General features: G+C 37.3%; 1 protein-coding gene across 1 annotated transcript in view; it reads right to left on the bottom strand.

Moving 5' to 3' along the window:
* Positions 1–18,273, bottom strand: part of LOC139706518 (polycystin-2-like) — a 35,279-nt gene extending 17,006 nt beyond the window's left edge. The window contains 9 exon segments of the mRNA XM_071614830.1: positions 331–420; positions 3,536–3,677; positions 4,794–4,975; positions 6,911–6,927; positions 6,930–7,077; positions 11,182–11,410; positions 13,049–13,273; positions 16,361–16,611; positions 18,148–18,273. Coding sequence (XP_071470931.1) covers positions 331–420; positions 3,536–3,677; positions 4,794–4,975; positions 6,911–6,927; positions 6,930–7,077; positions 11,182–11,410; positions 13,049–13,273; positions 16,361–16,611; positions 18,148–18,270 — 1,407 coding nt within the window. The 5' untranslated portion in view covers positions 18,271–18,273.
* Positions 18,274–26,137: the final 7,864 nt, after the last annotated feature.

The raw sequence follows: 26,137 nt of genomic DNA, 5'->3' as shown, positions 1-26,137 counted from the left end.
GGGGAGGGGAGTGGGGATAGTAGAGGATAGGAAAGGTAGCAGAACACAACAGACACTAGTATGGCAATATGTAAATCAATGGATGTGTAATTGATGTGATTCTGCAATCTGTATATGGGGTAAAAATGGGAGTTCATAACCCGGTTGAATCAAAGTGTGAAATATGATATATCAAGAACTATGTAATGTTTTGAACAACCAACAATACAAAATTAAAAAAATAAAATAAAATAAAATAATTTCAATGTATTATTATTGATTAGGAAATTTGAGACAATTATTATTTTAAGTAGGAAATTTTAAAATTCAGAGAATTTGGGATTATCTTACCTTTATGATGAGGTCTGAAAGCTCCATTTCAGCTTTCTGCTGGGCAAAATCAGATTTCACTTCAGAGTAGATGATGGTCAGAAACATGTTCTGTTTGTAAATCAAAGAAACGTAGAGGTTAAGAGACCAAGCCTAAACATATTTTGTAAACATTAATTCAATTTGACACATGCTTTTTGGTTCACACTTTTTCCCTCAATTAGAAGGCTTTATGAAGTCATAAGTAGTTTTGCTACCATCTTCTTCAAAAAAAATTTCCCCATTAAGTCATGCCAAAGGAAAATACACTATATATTATTACTTATAAAACCATGTATTTTGATATGTTTTACAAAAAGAGACAGAAAAATGGCAGAAAAATATTAATATCTTTACCTAATAAGAATGGATTATTTTAAGTTGCTTGTTTTGTTCCATACATGTAAAAAAGTCACATAAACTATTATGCGTATGGATCTGTAAAAAGCTCTTCAACTATCAAAAGTCAATACAAACAAGTAGAATTCTATGCTTATATCAAATTTTTATATGATCATATTTGATATTTATACAATATATTTTAAAGAGTTAAAAATATCATGGCAAATAATAGGCCAAATTATATTATTATATTATGTGCATGTATAAATATGTAACAACAAATTCCAACATTATGCACAACAATAATGCACCAATAAAAATATGGAAAAAAATCTCTGTAAATAGGAATATAATAGACTCAGTAGACAAAGAGTTAAGAGAAAAAAAGAAGAAAACTTTGCAGAAAGATATAGACTTTGTAGTTAAGTAAAATTGTTTTTCAGTTTTGCAACTGCTAAGACTATATGGTTCAACTTTTTTAAGTTTCATTTTTAGGATATGTTTTGCATTTATGTAATGGAAAGTTACAGTTTTTCCCTTCACAGATTAGTAGTATGGGACAATACAACAGAATGCAAAATGCTCAGGATGTGTCCTACTGCAAGGCAAGGGCTAAATTATTTGCACTTATTATTATCATTCAGTGGCTGCTACTTTGTTCACTCTCCTGAGTTTTCCTTCCCCAATGGTAATGCTTTCTAGTCACAGCATCTAATTGCAATTAACTATCTCCAAGCACTGCAAACCATAGGTCTTTTATATGTTCTTACTCTTTGTACCTAACTTCGGTTTGCAAGGATAGAGTGGTATGTGTAATTTTTTCTGTTTCCCCACATAAAAGTCCATGAGTTCTTCATCAGGGCAGACTCCGGCTCTGCTTGCCTTACCATGACATCCTCGTTATCACCCATATGCCTCCTACTGTGCAATACACATTTATACATACTATACGCTATATGTAATATTATAGGGATAAAGTGATGGAGTCGATATTTATTGATTCATTGATACATGAACAAAACCGGGCTCTCATTTTAGAAGGCTACTGATTCTCCATCAGAAAGAATACTAGTGTTCTGAAGCTGTGAGAACAGAATATAGAATACAAATAAATTCCTTGCTAAAGGCTCCATTTGGAGGGTAATTTCAGTCAGAATGTCTTCCACCTTTCTTCTTTCCAACCCAGGTGTCTACCATTGTATTCTGGCTTTCCAGTGGCTACATGATGCTTGCAAATATCTTATTTGAAATGGGTTCAAGGGGTGGGTCCTCCAAAGACATTTTGAAAAGTATAGTGGCAGAGTAAGGCTCCTGAAGGGGTGGGAGAGGAGATTCACTTTTTTCCAGTCTCACCAGGGTCACCTAGCTGTCAGATGGGCCTCTGTACTAGGAGATCATTCCCCGTGTGTAGGGAGATGGGGGAGAGTGATTCTGGTCCTGACTCAAATAAGCCTCTTCACACCAACATGGATTATTTTTAAACAGAGGCAATGAATTAATACCAGGCAGTAAGCTTTCAAAGAGAGCCAATACTACAGTCAGCTTGTTATTTGCTTAACAGACAAGTTTGTATTGAAAGTAGCCTCTTGTCTATTACCTATCCATTTATCCAACTATGTATGTCTATGAGATGCAGGGAAAATGCAGCACTGAAAAGGTTATATTTTAATACAAATACAAAAACTAAAAGCTTGTTTTCCTGCTCTGCAGATTGATCCAATAAAATGACTGAATGATCTCAAGGTGCTGCCTTTTGAAGTACAATATTGAAATGAGTCCTCATCTGAGCAGTTCATATCATCATAGTTTTGTCCCTCATTTGGCAGACTGATCACTGAGAACACTAGGTGGCCTGAGGTCAACCAAAGGATCTACTGCAGGACTCTCAATTCCTGGTCTGTTATTGGAGGAGACATTCAGGTGCCCCAGAATCCAAAGCACCACCAATGTGAGAGGGTGACAAAGGCTTAAGCTTCAGCTAATTTATTTATAACAGGAAGGAGACACTTAGGAGGATTCAGTTCACAACCTAGCCAGGATGCCTGCACACAGCAAGATACAAATGGACTTGCTTGAAACTGCTGCACCTTCAGGGCCTGTTCAAGAGCATCATGACTCTATCAGTGAATGCCATCTCCTAACCAGAAATACCTGGGCCCACCTTCAGAATGCTACCCTCAATTACTGCAAATGTCATCATTCAACCTTTTACAAAGGATCTTTATAAAATTTACTGAAAATGGAAATGACTTCTCTTCTTAAGATGACTCTTAAGGCAATCATTAAATCTGAGTGTTATATGAAAAATACCCAGTGCCTAAGTTAGACTGAGTTACTTTAATACTTTTCAGTAGACTAAGTGAATGTATAAATGTTAAGACAAAACACACACACAAAAACGTGGAATGTAATAATTCACTCAAATACTACTCCTGATATCCTGGATCTAGCTTTCTTTGTCCCTTTTATTTTACTTTTTTAAAGAAGAGTAAAATGAAAAGTAATGCTAGCAAGTGACTATGAAGTATTGACATTTGTGTTAAAAAAAAGTGTGAGTGAGCATATTCTACTTTTGAGGCAAAGTATTATCTTAAGTAATATAATAAATTTGCACTTAAGTTTTAACTTTTTTTTCTTTGAGTAGAAACACATATGAATAAATGAAAGGCAATGAAAAGAAATATTTTGTTAAGACTTAAAACTTTGAATGAATGAAATGTAAAATAATATTTCCAAAATCAACATTTTGTTCTACTTCCTGGTCTCTATTTAAAATAATGAAGAATAGAGCAGGGAAAAAAAGAGAAGATGGTGATTCTTGAACATTAAATCTAAATCCCCTCACTATAAACAAAAGTGTACATATCAAAAGAATGAAGAACATAAAGAACACAAAGGTAGTGAAATACAGTGGTCCCCAAACTCAATTAGCTTCCTCAATCTCTGAAAAGTTGATATCACCCAAAATGATACGGAATTGAGTGACGCTATAAAAACAAAACAAAACACCACAATACAGAAACAAAGAATGTCCCGCAACTGATGCAACATTTATTAAAGATGATTTCACATTTTAGGATTGTTATGGAAGTGTTGATAGCTCCCAAATAATTAAAAATTCAAGTCCTTTAGAAAAATCTTGCTGCTTATGTCAGCAATGGGAGTGTTCTGGAATAATAATATGCTTTCATGCTACATATTATTTCCATCTGGTTAACATTAAATGTAATTATTACTAGGTAACTTGTATAGCAACTGGCTTTAACAATCTAAAACATAATCTGGCTAAAATATGGCCTTTCTATATCTCCACAATGGTCACTCTGGACCTGAAGACAATATCTCTTAAGAGAAAAAAAGAAAAGATTTTTTAAAGGATGGCTAGATTACATGTGTTCAAAGATTCAACAATCTCACATTAATTCAAAATGAAGTGAAAGTGACTGGACATTTTGAGTGCTGGGTTTTAGTAAAATCATTTCCTTCACTGACTTTGATCAAACAGCCAGGTGAATTAGGACTCCCCATGCACAAAGCCCTATCAACGTCAATGTCATGTTATTCCTCTCCTTTCCTAACTACTAATCCCTTTGTAAATGGCACGGGAATCCGATATGGACTCTTGTTGGTTTTGTTTTTCCTGTATCTGGGAACTCTGGAAAAAGACTGAAAAGTTCTGTACTCTGAATTTTCCCCTAGAACATTAGAAATATCTATTCTTTTACTTATAAAATAACTGGAAGTTCAAAATGTATGGCAACCTATTTATCAAGAATGAAAATATACAAAAATGGCCTTTTAAAAGACTCTCATGTACTTTGGGAGCCAGGAAGACCTTGGTCTTGGAATAGTGGTTTTCTGTGGCTATTCCACTTTATCTCAGTACCTGATGGCAGCTATCTTAAGCATCAGCATTTCAGAAGGTATTAACAACTTTGCATTGGTAGGTAAATGTTTCTGGAAAAGGTGACTCATTTTTATTTTGAATAAACATTTTTAACTCTTCCATAGTGCTCAAATAGCAACTGTGAAGATTTCTTAATCCTTGAGAAGGCAGTAACATCTCTGATTATATTTTTCTTCTTAATTTCATATATACTTACATACATTCTTGGAAAGAACTGAAGTCATCAACCTGAGCACCAAAGACGAGGTACGCCAACTGAGCATATGCTAAGAATATAATGAAGAATATAATGGCAAACCCAAAGAGGTCTTTGGCACAACGAGACATGGTTGTAGACAGTTGGCTCATCGTCCTGTTAAAATTGATGAATTTGAAGAGCTGTAAAAGAGGAAAGACAGTGACAGATGAATGGATAAACACAATGTGGCACATACATACAATAGAATATTATTCTGCCCAAAACGGAATGGGATTTGGGTACATATTACCATGCAGACCTTGAAAACATCATTCCCAGGGAAACTATGTCATGAAAGGTGGAAACTGTACCATTGCACATATATGAAGCACTTAGATTGGTAAAATAAATAGAAAGCAGAAAGTATGTTACCAGGGGCTGAGGTGAGGGGGAGATGGGAAGTTAGTGCTGATGTGCACCTTAGGATGATAAGGCTCTGGTAGTGCACAGTGGTGATGGTGGCCCCACACTGTGCATGTCCTTCATGCCACAGCACTCCACATTTTAAAATGTGACAATGGCAAGTTTTGTGTTATGTGTTTTAACCACAGTAAGACCAAAAGAGAGAGGACAGAAGGACTTAGTTTTATTGTTTTCCAAAACCAGCTCTTCTATTCTTTTATTCAAAAAGGGTCTGCTAAGTCCCTAACCCATGACAGGCTCTGTTCTTGGAGTTGGAAGCAGGGAACAGAACACAGCTGCAGCCTCATGTGGTCACATTTTCCAGGATGATTAACATATCATGGAAAAGGGCTTCCTCACAGTTTCAATGACTAGTGATATTTTTCCTCAAAAAAGGATTAAAATGTAAAAAAAAAAATCTCTAACAAATAAACACCACAAAACATTTCAGAAAATACTATTTGTGTATCAGTAACTATCTTTTATTTGGGCATCAATTATGTGGCAATGGTTTTCTCATATAGCTGAGTAAGCAGCCTGAGAAACACAAGGTGAAGTCTATGCCCTCTGATAAACCTCAGTGCTTCCAGGGAAAAGCAACAATTCAGGAAAATACACAGCTCTTGGTAAGCACCTTCCTCAACAGTTGTTCAAGTGAATCTTCTATGATGGTAGAAAGGTTCTACTAGTTCCATTTCCTAAAACAGTATACACTATTAACACAGAGACATTACACATTTAAAATGTGGTTAGTGGGAATGAGGAACTGAAATTTTGATTACATATAACCTTAATTAATTGAAAGTGAAATGGGCTGGGGATGTGGCTCAAGCAGTAGCGCGCTCGCCTGGCATGCGTGTGGCCCGGGGTTGGATCCTCAGCACCACATACAAACAAAGATGTTGTGTCCACCGAAAACTAAAAAAATAAAAATTCTCTCTCTTCAAAAAAAAAAAAGAAAGAAAGTGAAATGTAAATAGCCACCTGTAGCCAGCAGTTATTGTCTGTACAGCACAATCAGAACTTGAGCTGTTTGTAAATGGCACAGGAATCCAATTGGTGGTTGCTTCAAAATTAATGAAATTTCCTGCATCACCAAAAATGAGGCTCACTATATATAAAAATGTCCTAACCTTTCACACACCTGAAAATACACATTATGTTTTGTAAAAAGAGGGAAATGAGTAAGTTAGGTCCTCCTTGGAGAAAAAGTCTGTCCCAGCTGACATTCTGGGTAAAGCAGATTGTTCTAACAAGCATTTCCAGGTGCAGCATTTCTCCATTTCCTGTAAATGTTCCCCTCTCTCAGTTCCTTTTCATCTCCTGGTCACATTACATAAGTTAAAACTCAGATCTGCCCCAGTGTTAGGGTAACCTGGTCCCCCAGGCCCAACTAATACTGAAAAGGCCTCTTTTGTTTGTGTTAAATGACATCTACAGGATCTGATCTTGAAATAATTCTGGCAGCAGAAGTAGCATCATCCATAATGAGAGGAACCATCCCATGAGTCTCACTAGTTTTTCTTGATATAAATTATGGAGCAGCTTTGGCTGGCCACAGAATTTGCCCAAAAAAGGCAAGTTCAAGTCCTTTAAAATTTTGTGTGACTCATGTTAATTAAAGGAAGAAAAAAATAGTACTAAAAACCCAGAACATGTTCTGAATCAATTACCTTAATCCACACAAAAATACTGTGACAGCAGCTATATTGTTGAATTGTATTTGCCAATATGCCAGATTCTCAAAGTTGGGGAAAGTATTCTGGTCTTCCAGAAAGTGGAGTAGACCCTCCACATTTGATGTTCAATATAAGCTAATTCCTATAGCCATCACCGAGAGCTGGAAAACAAAAGGCTTATATTTCATCATACTGCTTTCAAAGAAGCTTACCTTATAATGAGTAGTTTATTTTTCTTCACCATGTATAGATGCCACATCTGGCCAATATGCACACCCAATGGCATTCATAAAAGTCACACACTCAAATGGCAATGCTTGGCACTGCCATAAAAGACATTCACAATGTATATTGCTTGCATTTCCTTACTTAGGAACAGAAATCCAATAAGTGCATGTGTCCATGGGCCTGTGCATACAATGAGTACCCACAGAAGCACCCGAGATGTCACTATAACAAACCCAAACTCGAGAAGGAAGGCCTTCTGATCATTTTGCCACCCATATATAAATCATTTTCTACACCCTCCTATCTTTTCCTGATTTTTCTGGTTTTAAGTTTAGTTTTTAAAATTTTCTTGTGTGCCTCTTCATTCTCGAGTTTCCAGCCATCCATTCTTTCTCTTCATATGTGCACGTACACACAGTGTCTGGGCCAGGAAGAACATATGGAAGTGAACTTGGGGTAAGCTCCACTCCCCCAAAACTCACACTCTTAATTCAAGACAACATAAACACACAAAGCTAAATAATACAAAAAGCTCCTAAGAGTTGGCATCACACAACATGAGGTGAAGCTGAAACCAAACACACTGAAAAGGAGTGCACAAAAGAGGACAGAATGTGCTTGGTCTTAGAATATGGTGGGAATGAAGGTCAGAGAGGCTCAAGGAAACTTGCAGTGAAGTATATGAACAAAGGGTTCCTTCTTAATCATGGCTATCTCTGCATTTATAACATACAACTTTTCACATGTTTCTTGGGTCTGAGCTATACAAGATCAGAGGGAACAATGGCCCCTTCTTGCCACCCACCACCACTGGACTAATGTGCATTATGTGAACAGTTCACTGTAGTATCTGTGCCTTTCTGTGGGATCTGAGTCTGCACCACGTGGGCTGTGACAGGTTCTTTGACCTTCTTTGTTCCTTCCCTCTACTTTTTAATGATGGCCAAAGACCACTTCATTAGACCTTTGTGAGAGAATAATCCAGACCAGGTGATTTTCATAGAAAAGACAATCACAGCTAAAAAGCCAACCTCACTTTCTTATCAGTGAAGGATTTCCAGATACAATCTTGAACTTTTGTGCTGATGGTAGGAACATTTTCTTAGAGCTCTCTGAAAATGTTCTTGTACATTGACTCATCTGAGAGGGATAAAGATGCTGGGGTTGGTTGAACAAATCCAACAATAACCCTCTACACAATTCTCACATGGTACAATTTGCTACCTAGTCCAGATGTTTTTACTCCACCCAGGAGAAATGTTCATAAACACATGGAAGTAGTGGTTGTTTATACAACATCAATATCATGTTACATTAATTTTCCTTGGAACACTTCCTCCAAAATAGTGAATAAAAGAAGAGAGGTGAGAAAGAGGTTTGTGAGCATGTGGGTTGTTAGGTTACTCCTGATTATCTCTGGGATTCTCATCCACATCTACAAAAGACCTTTCTCTCCATATTAGAATGTCAGCATTATAAAGGCAGAGGATTTGGTTATTTTATTTGACTCTGTATCTCCAGTGCCTGGAAAAGTGCTATACATAGTAGATGCTTGGAAAATATCCATTGAAGAACTAAATATCTTTGCTCTGAGACACAGCAATCAACATTATTTTAACTTAGTCCTGTAAATTGTCTTTTTTCAATATTTCTGCTAGCTTCAAAATACTGTAGCCTAGGACAATTGACTGACATAAACCTGTAGACTTCAGAGTATTTGCTGCAGAAATAGAATGAGAAAAGGGTGAAAACAATTTCAAAGTAACAGCGAAATGTGATCCTTAAAATATAATTTTTTTTTCAGGTTTTAAGGTGAACTCAAACAAATTTAGGCTAGATGACAGAAATCCTTGGCTCAGGGTACATTTGGGGATGAGTAGGAAGCATGTCCTTACTTCTAGTTGGTGAAAAAATTTTCAGTAAGAAGGTGAATTGCAATTGTCCTTCCCTGTTCTATATGAAGTACAGTCTCAACTGTGTCATTGAACTACTCAGAGTTAAACCAAAACAAAGGAAAGCAGGAAAAACTTTTGAAAAGATACTTGCAAAATGTTGTGACTGCTAAGATACAGAAATAATCTTTGACCCACATATCCCCATCTATTTTCCCAGGGGTGTCCATAGTAGGTACAAGGCAACTCACTGGAGTGTGGCATAAAAACTTGTAGGTATGTAAGAAGAAAGTGCTCAAATTCTCTTTGTATTAATTTTTATATTACTCTTCTAAATTCTCCTAGTAAGCATGCACGCACACACACACACACACACACACATCATATACTATAGTATTCAGTCAAAGTTTTCACTGATAGAAATACAAGTTAAAAAACAATGAATCCTACCAACTAGTCTTTTGTCAATACTGAAGTCATCTGGTTAAAAGAAATCTGTTATGTTAGTATAACATCACACTTACCTTTTTGCCATTATTCTCAATAACAAATAAATTTATATCAGTCCAAAAAGAGAGTTTCCATCCTTAAGGGTTACAAACAATAACTGTGTTCCAAAATAATTCTTACTGTATAAGGTCTGTAATCTGCCCTCCCTTAGTAGAGAATATTTTGAAAAATTATTTCCAGAATTGTTGCTTCTCCTACTTCCTTAAGTACTGAAATTCTTTTATAACTCTACTCATTATTAATACATTGGAAATGTGTGGGACAACTCCTGTCACCTTGATTTGTGTGGGCTGTGTGATGTTACACAGCCATCATGAAAGAAGGAGGTGGTTTTGACTGCACTAGGTTCCAGACTGTAGCTATTCTGTATGAATTTTTTTCTAAGTATGACCTTTTTCTGTAGCACAAATGTACATGGCTCCAGAAGCAGGTGCAGAGTGATTAAGAGGATTAGTGAAAAGTTAACTAAGCTTTTGTAAATGAAAAGCACTTGGAAATGCACATAACACAGTAGTTTCTAACCAGCAGACTGTTGTTATTATTATGATTGGTACTAATATTGTTCATTACCATGAAACACACGCCTGGGCAGTTTTACTTATGCCTAAAGTGTCCTTTCACTGAGTGACATGTTTTCTTAACTAATACTAATGAGAAATGATTTAATACTGACTTGATGTAAATGCTTCACAAAAGCCAAATAAATTTTTGGGAGAGAAGCGAAGGAAAGAATAACTGTCACCAGGAAGGCTAAGACAAGAGTGATTGCCAACAGGATAATGAATCATTTCCTGAGATTTCTGAGGTTCATTTCTATGCTAGGCAGTGGGCATAGATCAATATATAAACAGAAAAATATGACATCACTATGCTATTCAAAATTTTAAGCACGTAATAATTAGGTGCATTGTTACATGGCTAAATGTGTAACAAAACTTAGGCAAAGGTTGACTATTATTGCTGAAGGAAGACACAAGTTTGACAATTCATTTTTACACTGAGGCCTCTGGAAGGAAGTGATTAATTAATTGACTCCAATGAAGGGAAAACAAATTGAACAACTGTTAGAAGTTAAAATACAGTCAAGGGCAGGCACAACATCTAAAAGTTGTTTTAGTCTTGACTATGTAACGGTGCTTCATGATTTCTTGTACCTTATACAGAGAACTTTGATGGGCATAACTTAAATTTTGTTCTCTGTGGACTATTCGCAGGAAATTCTTAACCTAAGAAGGTTTACTCTGTCACTCAAAATATTTTCAGGATGTTCCTTCTTGCCATAACTTGACACATAGGCAGAAAAATGTAAATAAATTTTAATAGAAGTTGAACCCCAAATAAATAATTTTATCTCCTATATCTCATATGGCTGGCCACAGTCAAATAGTAATTGCTGAGTTATTCTCATGATTAGTGTGGTTATTTGAGAGCTCACTGTAAATGCCCCTCTACACCATAGTTAGTAAGGTCTCACATGCAAAATAATTTGTAATGCAGAAGTGGATGTAATAGAGAGAGGAAATTTTAGATTTTCTTCTGGAAATATCAAGATCCACAGTTCTGAGGAGATCAAAGACTGTAATTAATATGCTTTTTGGGATAAGGTAGGGAAATTGGTATTGTTTTTCAACCTACCACAATGATCACAACATCCAGACAATTCCAGAAACTCCTGAAATATTGTAGTTTGTGAATGCGAATTTCCAATATCTCTTCCACGACATAATAAAGGATAAAGAAACAAAAGATAATCTCACAGGCTGCCAGGAAGAAATCAAAAGTGGTGACGTAGCGAATCAGCTTTACAGGTTGAAATTGCCAAGAAGGAACCACACCGCCTGTTGCTGGGAATTCAACCAATAACCTGCATTGCAATAAGAACAATTAAAACAACTACAGCATAGGGTTATAGCCAGAAGGGTGTTTCTTCCTTTTCTCTGAATTACAACGTAATAAATCTGCTACCATAGCTCACCCAAGCTACTGGCAAATCATTTTTATTATGGCCAATACCAACACACTTGTAGAATCTTGTACTATAAAAGGAACCAGAATTCCCAAGACCTGTATCCAAAGGATTCCTTTCTCTTCAGGCTTCCCTTTATTTTTTTCTGGCATTTGTACTGTTTAAAATACTGTACAATTTTTTAAAATGGATAGTTAATCAACAAAGAAATCTTTCTAATGCTACTATTAGGTGCAAGTCATTTTACTAGGTAGCATGAAAAAAAACCCAAATAAAAAATATGCACTAAAACATATGATCGGGTTGAGAAGTAGGATATATATTTTGCAATCTATGAAGATAGGCCTGAGCATCACATTCATTCATTCATTCATTTACTAGGTAAATGCCTAATTAGCACCAGATACTTTCCTCCAGGATACTTTCTTTCCCCTCCCCAGTGCTTTGGGGTTCACAGGCTGTCAATCAGGGCCTATTGTCTGAAGCAGTAACATGTTTCCATTCATACTGATGGCACTGATCATCAGTGCTTTCCTATGATTGAACTAAAATTCCCATTTTACAGTTCTCACATTAAGTAAGTTAAATGATTCACTTAATGGTACCATTTTCCTATCAAATTAGAAACAGAATCTTTAACTCCATGATTTCAGACATTTAAAAGCCCTTGGGAAGCTACTAGGCATTGCTATCTCCTCTGGTACAGGTAGGACTAGAGAATAGCAGTGAGGACCACAATTTCAAGAGAGCAATACAGAGAGCAGAGCCTGGTGACAGCCTCAGAGTCAATTGTAAGGGAAAGGAAGTGGCTCTGTGTCAAGTCATCTCTCTCTGACCCATTCTGGCCCTGTACTTGGCAACCACTTCCAGAAAATTAGAAAACCACATAGGAAAACGGAGTAACTGGCCTTGATGGTCATCACCCTTAAAGTCTGGGAAGGACATACTCAGACTAAGTGAGAGAGAGAGAGCTAGAATTTTTATAGATAGACATCATTGACTTAAATGTTGGCTGCTTGCCTGTTTTTATCCTCTTCTAATTCTCTTGGAATCATTAAGGGAAAGTTCACCTCAGGTGCCTTTGGTGAGACTTAAGCATGAGCAGGAATCCATAAGGTATAGCCCCTGACACTGTCTATGTACTAATGCTTGGGCATCATCTGAGAGTGGGAAGGTCAGGGAAGAGAGTCTATGTTTGACAGCCTTGGAACATGTAATGGAGCACGTAGCTCTGCTCATCCTCATAATGGCTGAGGATAGGTGTTAGAAAATCAGATGCTTTTTCTGAAAAGGGTCTGAACTGGGATGAACTTGGACTAGATTTAAGGTTCTTTCCAAATCATAATATTCTAGGATCATAAATCCCTTCCTGAAATCTCCATGTCCCACTAAGACTTCAGTTTTCACCCCTGCCTTGTTATTGGCCTGGATCCTCATTAATATGGCTATAGGCAAGAGTTGGTTGGCCTATCTCCAGAATAGGATATACAGTCACTCCCCAAATTGGGAGCTTTCATGTGTGCCCTCAGTACACACCTGACCATGCAGAACAGGTTAATGTTGGCATTGTACACTGAAAAGTCAATAAAAGTTGCCCTGGTTCCTCGGTCCAACCAGACATTTTTCCTGAGGCTAGTAATCTGGGCAGCTGTTTCCTCTCTGGTTCTTGACAAATCCAGGTAATAGCCAGCTCCACTGTAAGATGTGATTATTCCCCAGTGGCTACTCCCATTCAAGTCTTTTTCACTTGTGTAGATCCAACTAATTTAAAAACAAAAACAAACAGGAAAAATCAGTGAAATACCAATGGCAATTACAAGGTTCCTGGTAAGATAAGGATAGGAAATATGGTGTAATGAGATGGACATCATTACCCTAGGTACATGTATGATTGCACAAATGGTGCATCTCTACACTGTGCACAACCACAGAATTAAAATATTGCACTCCATTTGTGTACAATGATTTGGAAATGCATTCTGTTGTCATGTACAACTAAGTAGAACAAATAAATTTTTTAAAAAATATATAAATAAGTCTTATCATACTGAGTAATACACTTGATGTGGTACTTCATTAGTGTTTTCTTACTGAATTGTCATACAGTTTTTAGCTCCAGTATAGCACTGAGGGTCCTAAGGATTACTGAGATCAATTTAGTCCCAAAGTTTTTGATGGTAGAGTTGAGAATACACACAGGGCTGTCTGTCCGCAGAGCCTCTGCCATCAGTCCCGAGTTCCCATTGCTACTTTCCCTAATGATTGTCTATACTCAAGGACTACATGACTCCAAGTCCCCAGTGAAAATCACAGATAAAAGGGGACAAGTCCATCCTGTGTCTTGCTATGTGGTCTCCAGTTTTCCATATAAAATACACATGATGCCTGTATTCGAGATGCATATATTTTGTGAGAGATAAAATAATACATCTATAAAAAGAATCTCACACAGAGTAGGAGCTGGAAAATTTTCTTATTAATGATGTGAGATAAAGTAAAATATTTGAAAAGGCACCACTGATTAAATATATTATTTTGCAGGACATAGAAAAAGGAGCATTAGAAAGTATAATCACTTTCATAACCTGGAAAAAAATATTTTCAGATTATTTAGTACCTTTGGTCTAATCTCCTGATTTCTACTAAATTTGTGACTTTTGAGCCTTGGTACTAAATACAATGTACACTGAATTGCAGGTAAATTATCTTGTCATTGAAAAAGGTATTTGTCCCATTGAACATAACAAATGTGGGTTCTGGGTGACTCAGTTCTCAAGAAAATGATGCAGATGACTGAACAGTAGTCATTCAGCATTGCTTAGAAGGTGGCTCTGCCATAGTGACTTACCCTGGGGCAGCCAACTCAGGAGGCCCACCCTGAGACAGCCTGAGAGCTTTGCCCATTTCTCTGGCATAACTACAATAATTCTAAACCTAGGAAGTTTAGAATGCAGAAATGTTTGAAGCATGGGTACTAAAGTATACTAAAACTCCTGCAAAGGTGCACATGTACAAATGTATACTTAGGATTATAAACATACATTTTAAACCAGGGGCTTTAAGTCAGACAAAAAGTAAGAAAGAAAATCCTGCCTCACCAGCTCACACTTTAAAAAATCTACACTTTTCATGGAGATTCCCTGAAAAACTAAAAGTAGAAGTAGCATATAAGCCAGCAATCTCACTAGTGGGTATTCATCCAAAGGAAATTAAATCAGTATTTCAAAGGGACCTCTGCATCCCCATGTTTATTGCAGTACCATTCACTTTAGCTAAGATACAGAATCAAAAGAAGTGTCTATCAACTGAAGAATGGATTAAAAAATCACACACACATAGAGGAATATTGTTCAGCAATAAGAAAGAAAGAGAGAGAGAGAGAGGAAGGAAGGAAGGAAGGAAGGGAAGGAGGTAGGTAGGGAGGGAGGGAGGGAGGGAAAGAAAGAGAGAGAGAGAGAAGAGAGAGAGAGAGAGAGAGAGAGAGAGAGAGAGAGAGAGAGAGAACAAACAAACAATGCATGCAATCCTGCCATTTGTGTAAAAGTGAAAGGACCTAGAGGACATGATGTGATGTAGGTGAAAGAAGACAGGAAAAAGGTAAATATTACATGTTCATGTCCATATGTGAAAGTTGTAAAATCAATCTCATAAAATTCAAGCACAGAATAGTAGTCACTAGAGTTTAGGAGATATCACGGAGTGGGGACAAAAGAAGCCAGATCCAGGGTGCAAAAACCCAGTCAGATAGGAAGAAATACTTCTGATATTCCACACCACACAGGGTAACTAGGGTCTGTAATGACTCATGCTATATCTCCAAATAACAAGAAGAAACCAAAGTTTCCCAACACAGAGGAATGATTGAGGAGATGGAAATATTAATCACTCTGATTTGATCATTACTTATTGTAAACCTGTGTCAAATTATTTTACTGCACCATAAATATGTACAACTTTCATGTGCCCCAAAATAACTACACTTTAAATAATTGCATTCCAAACAAAAAGCTATTTATAAGAAATACTAAAACAAAAAAGGAATTTCTACATCAGAAAAGTTCCTACTGAACAACCTAGGGGACAATATGTACATGGCCAACAGACCTAGAAAGTCAAGGTCAAATGTTTTCTCTCATGCAACAGCTAGACCAAAATAAGGTGGAAAGAGATGAGCTGAGGGAGAATCCCATGAAAACAGAGAAGAAATCAGTAAAGGAGAGAAAATGGACTAAGCGGGAAGAAGGAGGGCTGGGAAAAGGAAGAAACAGTGGAATGGAACTAACCAAACTATGCTATGTACATACATGAATATGCCAAGTGAATTCACCTTTATATATGTCCATTACACAGTGATTTAAAAAAAAAAAAAAAACTATAAATAAATAGAAGAAAGGCCAGTAGGGTCAAAGAAAGGGAAAAGGGAGGAGGCAGTAGGAAGGTAAAGGGGGAAGTACTGAGTACTGAATTAGAGTAAATTATATTCCATGCTTGTATAATTTTATCAAAATAAACCCCAATATTATGTATAACTATAATGCACTGATTTAAAAAAGGATCAAAACATCTTAAATAAAAGTTTAAAGACTCAGGTAATTTGTTTTTTGTGGGTCACACAATCAACAATTTAGCCTTTTGGAAATATGCATAGAGAAACTAGAAGGGAATTGAAAAGTAGAGAAAACTTAAGACACCAGATGTCAGTTTGGCCCAAGCTTTAAAACAAGCTTTGAGGACTCACTGAAGGCATCTTCTAATTGCTAAAAGCATCAGAGAATAAATGATGGAATTTCAGTGGGAGGTCAGAGGATGAGTCAATGTCACTCAGTGGCCACAGTCCCAGATACTTACGCAGTTCCATTTCGTGGCCCAAATGGAGCCCTGTCTTCGCTATTGACAGAGTAAACATCATAGCACTCTTTAATTTCCTCTCTCAAGTCCTGGGGGATGGAACAGGATCCATTTCTGACTTTGACTTGTCGTATGCGTGGAACCCCTAACAGCAGGTTCTTGTAGAAAATGAAACTTTGGTTGTCAGCTTCTGTTTGGTTGCTGGGCTGCACCTTCCAGTACAGCCCATCCAGTAAGGGGCCTTCTGCAAACTAAAAGCAAAGACAACTTTTTTTGTCCTCTTTTGCCTTTTTTCATCATTATTTATTTATTTATTTTTATAATTATTTGGTGCTAGATCACACCCAGAACTTCACAAATGCCAGCCAAGCACCCTTCCACTGAGCCACATCCCCGGCCCAATGGCATGTTTTTTTAAAAACCTCCAAGTCTTGCCTCTGCCTGGCATATTTGCATTACCAGGGCTTTGGCTACTCTGAACAAGGTAGAGCAGTAAGAGGGGGTTCTGTTGTCAGTACACTTGGCTCAGGATGGGTGCTTAATAATTGGCCACTCTGATTTCTATTCTGGGACTAAAGGCAGTCAGGTGAGAGTATTGTGTGAGTCCACAACCACAATCAATTCTACTCTTCCTTATTAAAACAGCATTCTACATAATCATGGCTCTGAGCTAAAACGTAAGAGTGTCAATTGTCAGCCTATCATCTGGTGGATTTTTTTTTTTTTTAATGTCTGGACTCCTGCTCTATGGGAGCCTTTCAACATATCTCCTCCTCTTTAGAGCTTGGAATTTATTATCACAGAAATGTATATGTGTGAGAAATCTCTTGTTAGTTTGTACAAGGAGCTACACCCCAAGGGAAGAAAGATCTAGCCACTTCTCAGCGTGTAATCTTTATCAGATGATCAGCAGAGATAGCTACCAGTTCCACTGAGGGGGCAAATGTTAATATTATACAAATGTGCTTTTGATGCCAAGTACTGTTATTTATTAATAGATTCCCATGACTCAGTTTTTTTTTTTTTTTTGTATGTTTAAATCCATAGTTTTTACTCAGAGGTTAGTCAGAATTTTACAAAGTATCTCACCATGGAGAATCAATCATTTTTCTTTCCATTTCCATCAAATTTTCTTAGACACTGAGCACCATATTGCCCAGATTGGCTTAAAATTTGTTCTATATAACTTTTTGCTTATGCTCTGCTACTATGGTTGAATTTGTGACACTGGGAAAGGGGCTGGGTTGAATTTTACATTGGCAAACCTTTGAAAGAATATGCTTCCCTTGTATTAAACATCATCCCAAGAGCTGGGGATACATGTCATCACCAACAAAGACAAAACACAAAAGCCAAGCAACACAGAGCAACCAAAATGCTCTCCTGATTCTCAATGTTTACTGAACCGTGAATGGCTGAATGAATAATAAACCGGTGCAGAAAAGTAGCTGTCATACTAGGAACAAGTCTCTTATTCCCCAGCCAAATGACCTTGCACATTTAAACACCTGAATCTCATTTGCAAACTGGGGATAGCAGCAGTATTGACCTTGTAAATTACCATGGGGATTAAATGAGGAAGGTATGAAATACCCAGTGTGGCATAAGGCATCTGCAAAGATCTCAATAAATCTTAACTTTATCCTTCTTTGAAGGTAGCAGCAGTAGATTTGAAGAACTCACCATGACTTACAACGTCTCACAAAGTAGTAAACACTCAGCAGGCCCTGACGATACACATGCAGTGAAATTCTGAGGCCAAATAAACAAAGTTAAGGCAAAAATACCTTCCAGAAGTCCTCCATTGAAGAAAGAGTTTTAAAGTTCATTTTCTCTGTTTTAGACAATGGGGTGTCTAGGAAGAGCTGTGACATTATCCGGGTGTAGTAGTACACATTGGAGCTCATCATGCCATAGGTCACTGGAACACAGAAAGAGCCAAATGAGCCCACAAGGCAACCTGCACACACATTTGCACAGCTTACAGATTCCACAGGTGGACTATGCCTGGTTGATGGACATTTTGAATGGACAAACATTCATGTTAGGTCTTTTTTTTTTTTTATATTTGTCTTCCTTCTATAACATTCTTCTAGGACATGTATACATCTTTGGCTTATCAGACACATTTAACATTAATATTGACCACTGTGAAACAAAATTGGTTCACCATTGAGCATCAAGTTAAGATCAGATCATTTTACTGGATGTTTGGGGTTTCCAATGTGCCAGTTTGTCATCTCCCTTAGCTTCCTGTGTCAGACCACAGGCTGGTGAGTCTGATGTGCACAAGTTCAAAAGGAGCAGTGCCAAGCTCCTCAAGCTATGGGGATAACATGGACAGGCCCTTCTCGGGCTCTCTCAGATGAACTTTCCATTTCTCTTTCTCTGCTCAGTTCCTGAGGGTGACCTCTGTGAACTGGATTACCTGTGAGCCTTTGCATCGGGTAGGTCAGAGGAGACAGAGGTCTGGGTTTTTCTCCTCTACTCTTACACTCCATTCTGACCACCTGATACAATTTAGCAAAGGATCCTGTATCTTGGCCACAGCTTCTGGTGGAATCTTCTCCCACAGATACACTGTGTTTTTGCCAGGCCATTCCCTCCCAGATTCTCTTCCATCCTGGAGGTGGTAACCTTCCCCAAAGTGTGTCATCTCCAGTGCTAATTCCCTTACTGCTGCCAAAACTCTTCAAAGAGCCTCTTCATTCAATTTGAATTATCACCTTGTTTCACCATCTCTCTCCCTGGAGGCCCACTCTTACAGACCTATCCTAACCCAAACTGGCCCTGCCATGAACACTCACTGATCACACTGAATGGTCTAGAAAAGGTGGGAAAATAATTTATAAACTTGTGAGATCAATGTAAATCAGGGTTTGACTCTTGGCCATGCTCCTTACTACCCACACTGAGCAGGTGGCGTAAACTTCATGAGCTTCAGTTTTCTCTTCTGTATTATGGGATAATTAGCTATTCCATGAGAGTTTCTGATAGTTACACAAAAATAAGATTTATCTAGCACTACATGCCTGACATTTAACAAATGTCCAATCATGGTGATTCTTCCTCCCTATCTGGGTTGCTACAATCTATCTATTGCAAATTTCATCAATGTAAGAAGTATTGTCTCACATTGGGTTCTAATTATTACAAGTGCAATATGGTACACTTCTCATAATTTGCTCACAAAAAGCCTCAAGGGGACAAAATATGTGTTATATTTTTTTGAACACAGCTCTGAACACCCAGCAGATGATTAACACTTACCTGACTTTATAATAATCTTCAGGCTTCACAAAATGTATATTAAACTTACATTATGTTGGGATTCAATGTTATTTAGTCAATCTCTCCTATAGCCCTCTTCACCTTTTCAGCATATAAAAATGCAGATTATTAAACAAGAGGAATTGATAATAGTGATTCAGTACAATCGAGCTCATCTCAAGCAATCAGCAAGAAATATACACATATGGACAATTAAATAATACATCAAAGAAGTATGAATAATTTCCTGACCCTTGTTCAGGCTCCCTCACCTGTTATCCTATGACCTGAAGTACTAAGGATAAGAACAGTCTTCTCCGAGTGTTATCCGAGTTGCTACCTTTCAAAATGTACTGGATCCTCGTTAAAGGTTTATAATTCTAACCTATTAATATTGACAGAACAGGTACTAAACATGAAGACAAACAGGTGACCTCTTCCTCCAGGAGAGGAGTTTATAGCATTTCAGGGGGTTTTCTGTCTGCCCAGATACCACCAAGAGGTAGACACAGGTACAATACACTCTGCAGAGGCCTTCTATGGATCCAGAGCCAATTAATGGGACAAAGATAACGTGAAAGAGTAAGTAATGAAGGCTCCTAAAGCCAACTAAATGATTAACTTGATTGTTTTTAGTTAACATTAAATTATAATTCCTTTGGATAAGTGAATAAAGAATATTGTGAAAGGGTGTTTTTTTTTTTTTTTTTTTTTTTTTTGCCTATGGGTTTGTCGTTGCTTTTAAAAATGAATTTTGATAGCTTAAACCTTCTGAATTCTAAATATGATCCAGTTTTATGTGTAAATTTAAGTATTTTGGCCAGTGATTTTAAATATGCCTATCTTTCATTTTCCTCGTGTAAGACCCAATATTGAGTTTTGCCTTTGAAATTCTCAGGATTTATATTGACATCCACACCTTCCCCTGCTTGTGTAGCACCAACTGCTGGACAGCCAATAAAACAACACATTCTCACTTTGAAGGATGATTATTTTAACAGACCTTTCATCAGGTCAGCCCCTTTTTTGCACCAGGCCCTAGAATGAACTGCTACATATTCCTTTTTTTTTTTTTTTTTTAACTCCCTGTCCTGGGGATTGGAGCTAGGATTGCTCTACCACTGAACTATACCCACAGCTCTCTTTACTTTTTGATACAGGGTATTTCTAAGTTGCTGAGCCCAGTCTCTAACTTGCAATGCTCCTGCCTCAGCCTCCGGAGTAGCTGGGATTGCAGGCATGCACCACCACACCCATGTGATGTCTTTGAGTGGCAGTTTTACACACTCCAGGAGTGAGCCACAGCCTGAGTCCATGTTGGTGGCTGCTCAACAACCCCTGAATCTGAAGTCAGATGATTTGGGTCAGGGTTTTATCTATGTTCCATTCTGAATATCTAGCTCTAGGGATCATGACTATGGGTCTTGGTGTCTTAGAATCTTGGACAACTAATAATTTTGAAATAGGTTAAACCTCTACTAGACAACAAGGTTTTAAATAATTGGTTAAAAAAGGAAAAAAGGCATATATAGAATTTTTATAAGAAACATTCAATATAGAGTTGAAAAGAAAAAAGGGACAAAATATTATTAAAGTTATTAAGTGGAATTAAGAATATGACAAAGAAGATTATAAGGAGAACACTGAGTCATATAAAGTTACTGTATACTGAAAATGATACCATACACAATAATTTAAGTATCATGAATTCATATGTATTGAATAACAAATCATCAAGAAATACAAACTGATACTTGCAAGTAGTGTAAGAATTAGCAAAAATCATAGAAACTTAACCTTACATCTTTCAATCTTTGACAGAGAAAGTAGATGAAAATTATCTAGGCATATGGAGTGTCTGAACTGAACACATGACTCACTATACAAATATAAAACTTCATACAGTAACTGTAACTCAAAAATTTGAAATCTAAATTTGTTCCAAAATCTGTAAGTTTTTGAGGGCTTGATATGATGTTACAAGTGGAAAATTCCATGCTATGAACCTTTATTTCACGAACAGAATTATTACAAATATTGTATAAAATTACTTTCAGGTATGTGTATAAAGTACATATAAACATGGGTCCCATCCTCAAGATGACTCATTACATACAGGCAAATATACCAACATCTACTCCCAAATCCCAAACACTTCTAGTCCTAAGTATTTTGGATAAGAGTTACCCAGGTATAATCAAAAGAGATCACTCCCATTGTTCCTCAAGTATTTGTGGAACATTTACAAACTTGGTAATATGCTAGGCCACAAAAAGAACATCAGTAAATCTCCCAAATTAAAAATCAACTGGGCACACTTCTGAAGACACTGACATGTGTAGAAAGAGAGAAAGGGAGAATGCCACATGGAGATGGAGGGTTGGAGTAATGCAGCTATACCTAGGAGGCCAAGAGCTACAGCAACCACAAAGACTACAAGAGACAAGCAAAGACCCCCACAGTTCAGAGGGAGCCCTGTCCACACTTTGATTCCAGACTTTTTGCCTCAGAACTCTTGAGGCAATACATTTCTGTAGTTTTAAGGAAAAACACAAGACAAATGAACTCCTCAGAACAAACAGAAAAACATTTTTTTAAACTATAAATTCTGAAAATGAACAAAAGGATGCATAAAGCATGAACATATAATATTATGTCACGAAACAATTTAAAAAGTTTTTTTCCCTTAATTAGTTGTGGGACAAAGAGGAAATCAAAATACCATAAAAATGTAACTGTCCCAGATATAAAGATGGTAGAACTAAGACATATTGGTCCTGGATTCCAGGCCACGTGCCACAAAGTTAAGGGGCTACTTTGCACAGGAAGCTTAACTTTTTTGCTAACTGCATATTATACCATCTTCTTATAGGGATATGCTGAAGATATAATAAAAACATATATTTGAAGGCACTCTAGAAACTAAACCCATCATAAAGAAATGCCAAACACTGTACATAAATCAAAGAATTATTAGGCTTGAACTGATTTAGTTGTCATCAACTTGTAGGGAATATTCTGTGCATTAGTGAATGAGAAGCACTAGTGAACAAAAGGGAGAATGGAAATGGGAAAGCTGTCAACAGTAAGTGAGAAGCCTTCATGCCAGCACTGCAGTGTGCTTCCTCCCTCCCTGTGAGGGTGAGGGACCATGAGCCAGTCTGCCAATCCATTTGAGGATGCATGACAGAGGTGGCCCAGGGCTTCTCTCTGGATCTGGCTCCTGAGCTAATCTTGAAGAGTAAGGATTGACAAAGACTTTTTGCTTGGTCAAACTACAGTCAAGATCCTGAACCTTCTCTTAGGCTCATCTATGTACTTCCTTGTTAAGTCCAGCTTCAGCAAAGAAATTTGCTAAATTTGTTTAGCAAGACTTTCATCCTCCGTATCTGATCAGGTTCCTCATCCTACAGCTCCTGCAGTTGGTCACTCTGGCCCATCATTTGCCAGAATCCTCCTTACGCTGCTATTTCCTCTTAGGAACTTTTTATTCCCTCACTCCCCACCCTGCTCCTTCGCTAAAAATTCCACGTGCCCATGCTGCATTTAGAGCATCCTTACCTATACCCACCATGATGGTCCTGTCTACCTTACCATGTCATAATAAATACTGCATCATTTTTCTTTAACAGCAGCAATTAGATTGACAGGAAGGGAACCTTACACCTGGAGACCCTTTTGAGAGTCAAAATTTGACTCTCAAATCTTGAGGAGGTTGAAGTGCCATTATTTATAGGAAATGCAAGTTCTAAAAAAGTAATCAAAGACCATAGAGTAAAATGCTGGTCCATTATCTAAATATTTAAAATTTTATCTTAAAGATGAGGTGACTACACCTTCTCCCTTGGGAAATCCAACTGTATTAATCTGTTCTAGAAGCATTAATGCCTGGAGGCAGGGCCTGGTAATCCTAAAAGTCAAGACAGAGGGAGAGTGGTATGCATCCAAACTGTCTTCCACCTGGCATCCAGTCATCTTCTTAAAACTTAAACGAACTGTATGACTCTTTTAAAGTCATGGCTTCAAACTGTTAGCCCCTAATGAAAGCCCACAAAATTTATAGAGTCTGGGCCATGATCACTTTTCCATCTTCATTAGATGGCATTGTCCAGTAACTGGCTTTATTCAACTTCTGGAATGCTCTGAGTCTTTTCCTGCTTCAGAACCTTCATGAAGTTCTCTCTTTATCTGGGTGGCTCACACTCTTGTTTAATCTTCAGAAACACCTTCCCTGTAGGAGAACCCTCTTTCCCAGTTTTAAACTTCCATATCACTAAACTTAAGTATCGGACAGACTATGGCCAGATCTAGTCCACATGGGTTCTGGAACTAGAAAAAGGGAAAATGGCTCCGGTAGTTTATTTAAAGTGTACATGAAAGGCAGGGATATGTTTAAAGGGTGGAGTCTTGCTTCCAGATGTCTTGCAGTCAGCAGGTTGATTGACATGTTGGTAGGCCACACCTGTCTCTGGTACTGTGTGGACCATGGCAGAGCAGAAAAGAGATTCACATTTTCCCTGGGCAATTGACCAGATAAAGTGCATTTTTAGAGCACCATTCCCGGATACCAGATGTCTCTATCCATGAGGATGGCTCCATGCACTTCCAAACCATGGATGGCTCTCAACACTTAAGGGCAGAACCTAAATCTGTTTGTAATTTAGTAAACAGTCATATGAATGAAAAATGAATAATTCAGGAGAGAGGGTTAAAAGAGGAACAAGATTGATGTTTAAAAGATAGATTTGAGAGATACTGAAGAGGTAAGGGCAGGTGTCTCAGATGCCTCTTGAGCTTTGGCTAAGGTGTTCACAGAGGATAGTAATGTTCACCTGGGTAGACAACGTGACTGAAACATGCTTGAAAGGGTGGTGTGATGAGACAGGTTTAGGACTATTAGGGATAAGATGCCTGTGAGAAATGCCATTGAGATGTCTAGTAGAATATGGCACAAGATGAGTAGCTCATTAGAGAGGTCTGGAGCTGGATAGAAGGACTTGGGAGTCACCATATAACAGTACTAGTTGAAGCTTTGCTTTGGGAAAATTCATCTAAGAGAAAACTAGTCACAGAGAATACTCTGCCTACATGTTTCAGAACAAAGAAAACTGAGAAAGTAAATAAGACAAGGAAGAGTACTGGAAGAGAGGAAGTTATAGAAGTCAAAAAGGGAAGGAAGATTCCAGAATGCTAAATGTCAAGGGACCAAATCCCAGAAAGGCTGAAAAGATCCCATAGAATTTGGCAATAAATAGATCCCCAGTGACCTTGGCGCAGGGCTTTTAAGAGGTGGAAGAGAGACTGCCGAATCAACAAGAGAGTTCATGAAATAAAGTTATTCAAATTCCCATGTTTAATCCAGTTTGGGCTAAAATTTCAAAGAAAATGGTAAATAACAAGTTCTAGTGGAAATATTTAAGGGATAGAAGATGTTGACACAGAAGCTTCTGAGAACATCAGTGCTAGACTAGCATTTTGCTTGTTCTATTTCAAAACAAGATGAAAATTTACAATGTGCATCACCAGAAAGATGAAAAGGTATGCCAAGTGGAAAAAAGGTCATGATTAAAGTCATCTCTATACATCTTTGCCTTCTTGTCATCGTAAAGTTAAATTTTTGTCTAGTCATTTACCAGAAAGGACAAGAAGTCTTCCAGCCACCATCAAAGGCTTTAACAGTTACTTCCCAGGGACTGTGGCCTGTGATGTTCAGATTGTGACCTGTGATGTTTCCATTTTGGAAAACTACATGGAAAGCTATTAGAATGTTTGTCACCAGAAATGGAAGCAGTGTCTTACTGGTATGGCCATAAGCCACTGACCCTGACTTCAATGAACATAGTTATCAGCAATTCAATCTGTGTGGACTTGCTGCAAATCAGGCAAACTATCTATAGCATCCTTGCAGTCCTTTACAAGTAAAATGAAATATTCCTTTCTTTTTTTAGAACACAAAATAAAGTCACCTTCTAATATAAAAAAAATGGAGGACATATTTCTTCTTAAAAGAGCTCCTCCTTTCCTAGGACGTATCAGATTTTACTGTGACTTTTGTTGCTCATTCTTCCATTTTCATTACTTCTTTGCACACCAGTGGGTTTAAAGTCAAAGACTTCCCACATAAATGGATTACATATTCCACTCTGTGAAAAAAGTTATGTTTTATCTCCTTCAAATGATTACAGAAATCTACTGTTTTTCCCAGTGGTTTCTGACTTTAAAATTTATTAAAATATTAATAGTTTGTCATATTCCTTGTACATAGTCTTTGCAATTTTTCTGCATTTTAATTTCTTTGACTTACAGAAATACTGTATTTCTATGGTACGGATTCAAATAGATTTTTAATTTTCATTATTATATCCACAGTTAAGAGGTTGAACAACTTTGTAGATGAGTAAAAGAATAGAAAAAGGAAAAGACAAATGTATTTTTATCATAGAGGCTGAAAAAAAAAGATTTTTGCAAAAATCTGTGGAAATACTCCTTATTCCTTCCTATAATTTC

This window comes from Marmota flaviventris, chromosome 7, assembly GCF_047511675.1.
Source record: "Marmota flaviventris isolate mMarFla1 chromosome 7, mMarFla1.hap1, whole genome shotgun sequence".
NCBI lineage: Eukaryota > Metazoa > Chordata > Mammalia > Rodentia > Sciuridae > Marmota > Marmota flaviventris.
This window is presented reverse-complemented; position numbering and strand designations above follow the sequence as displayed.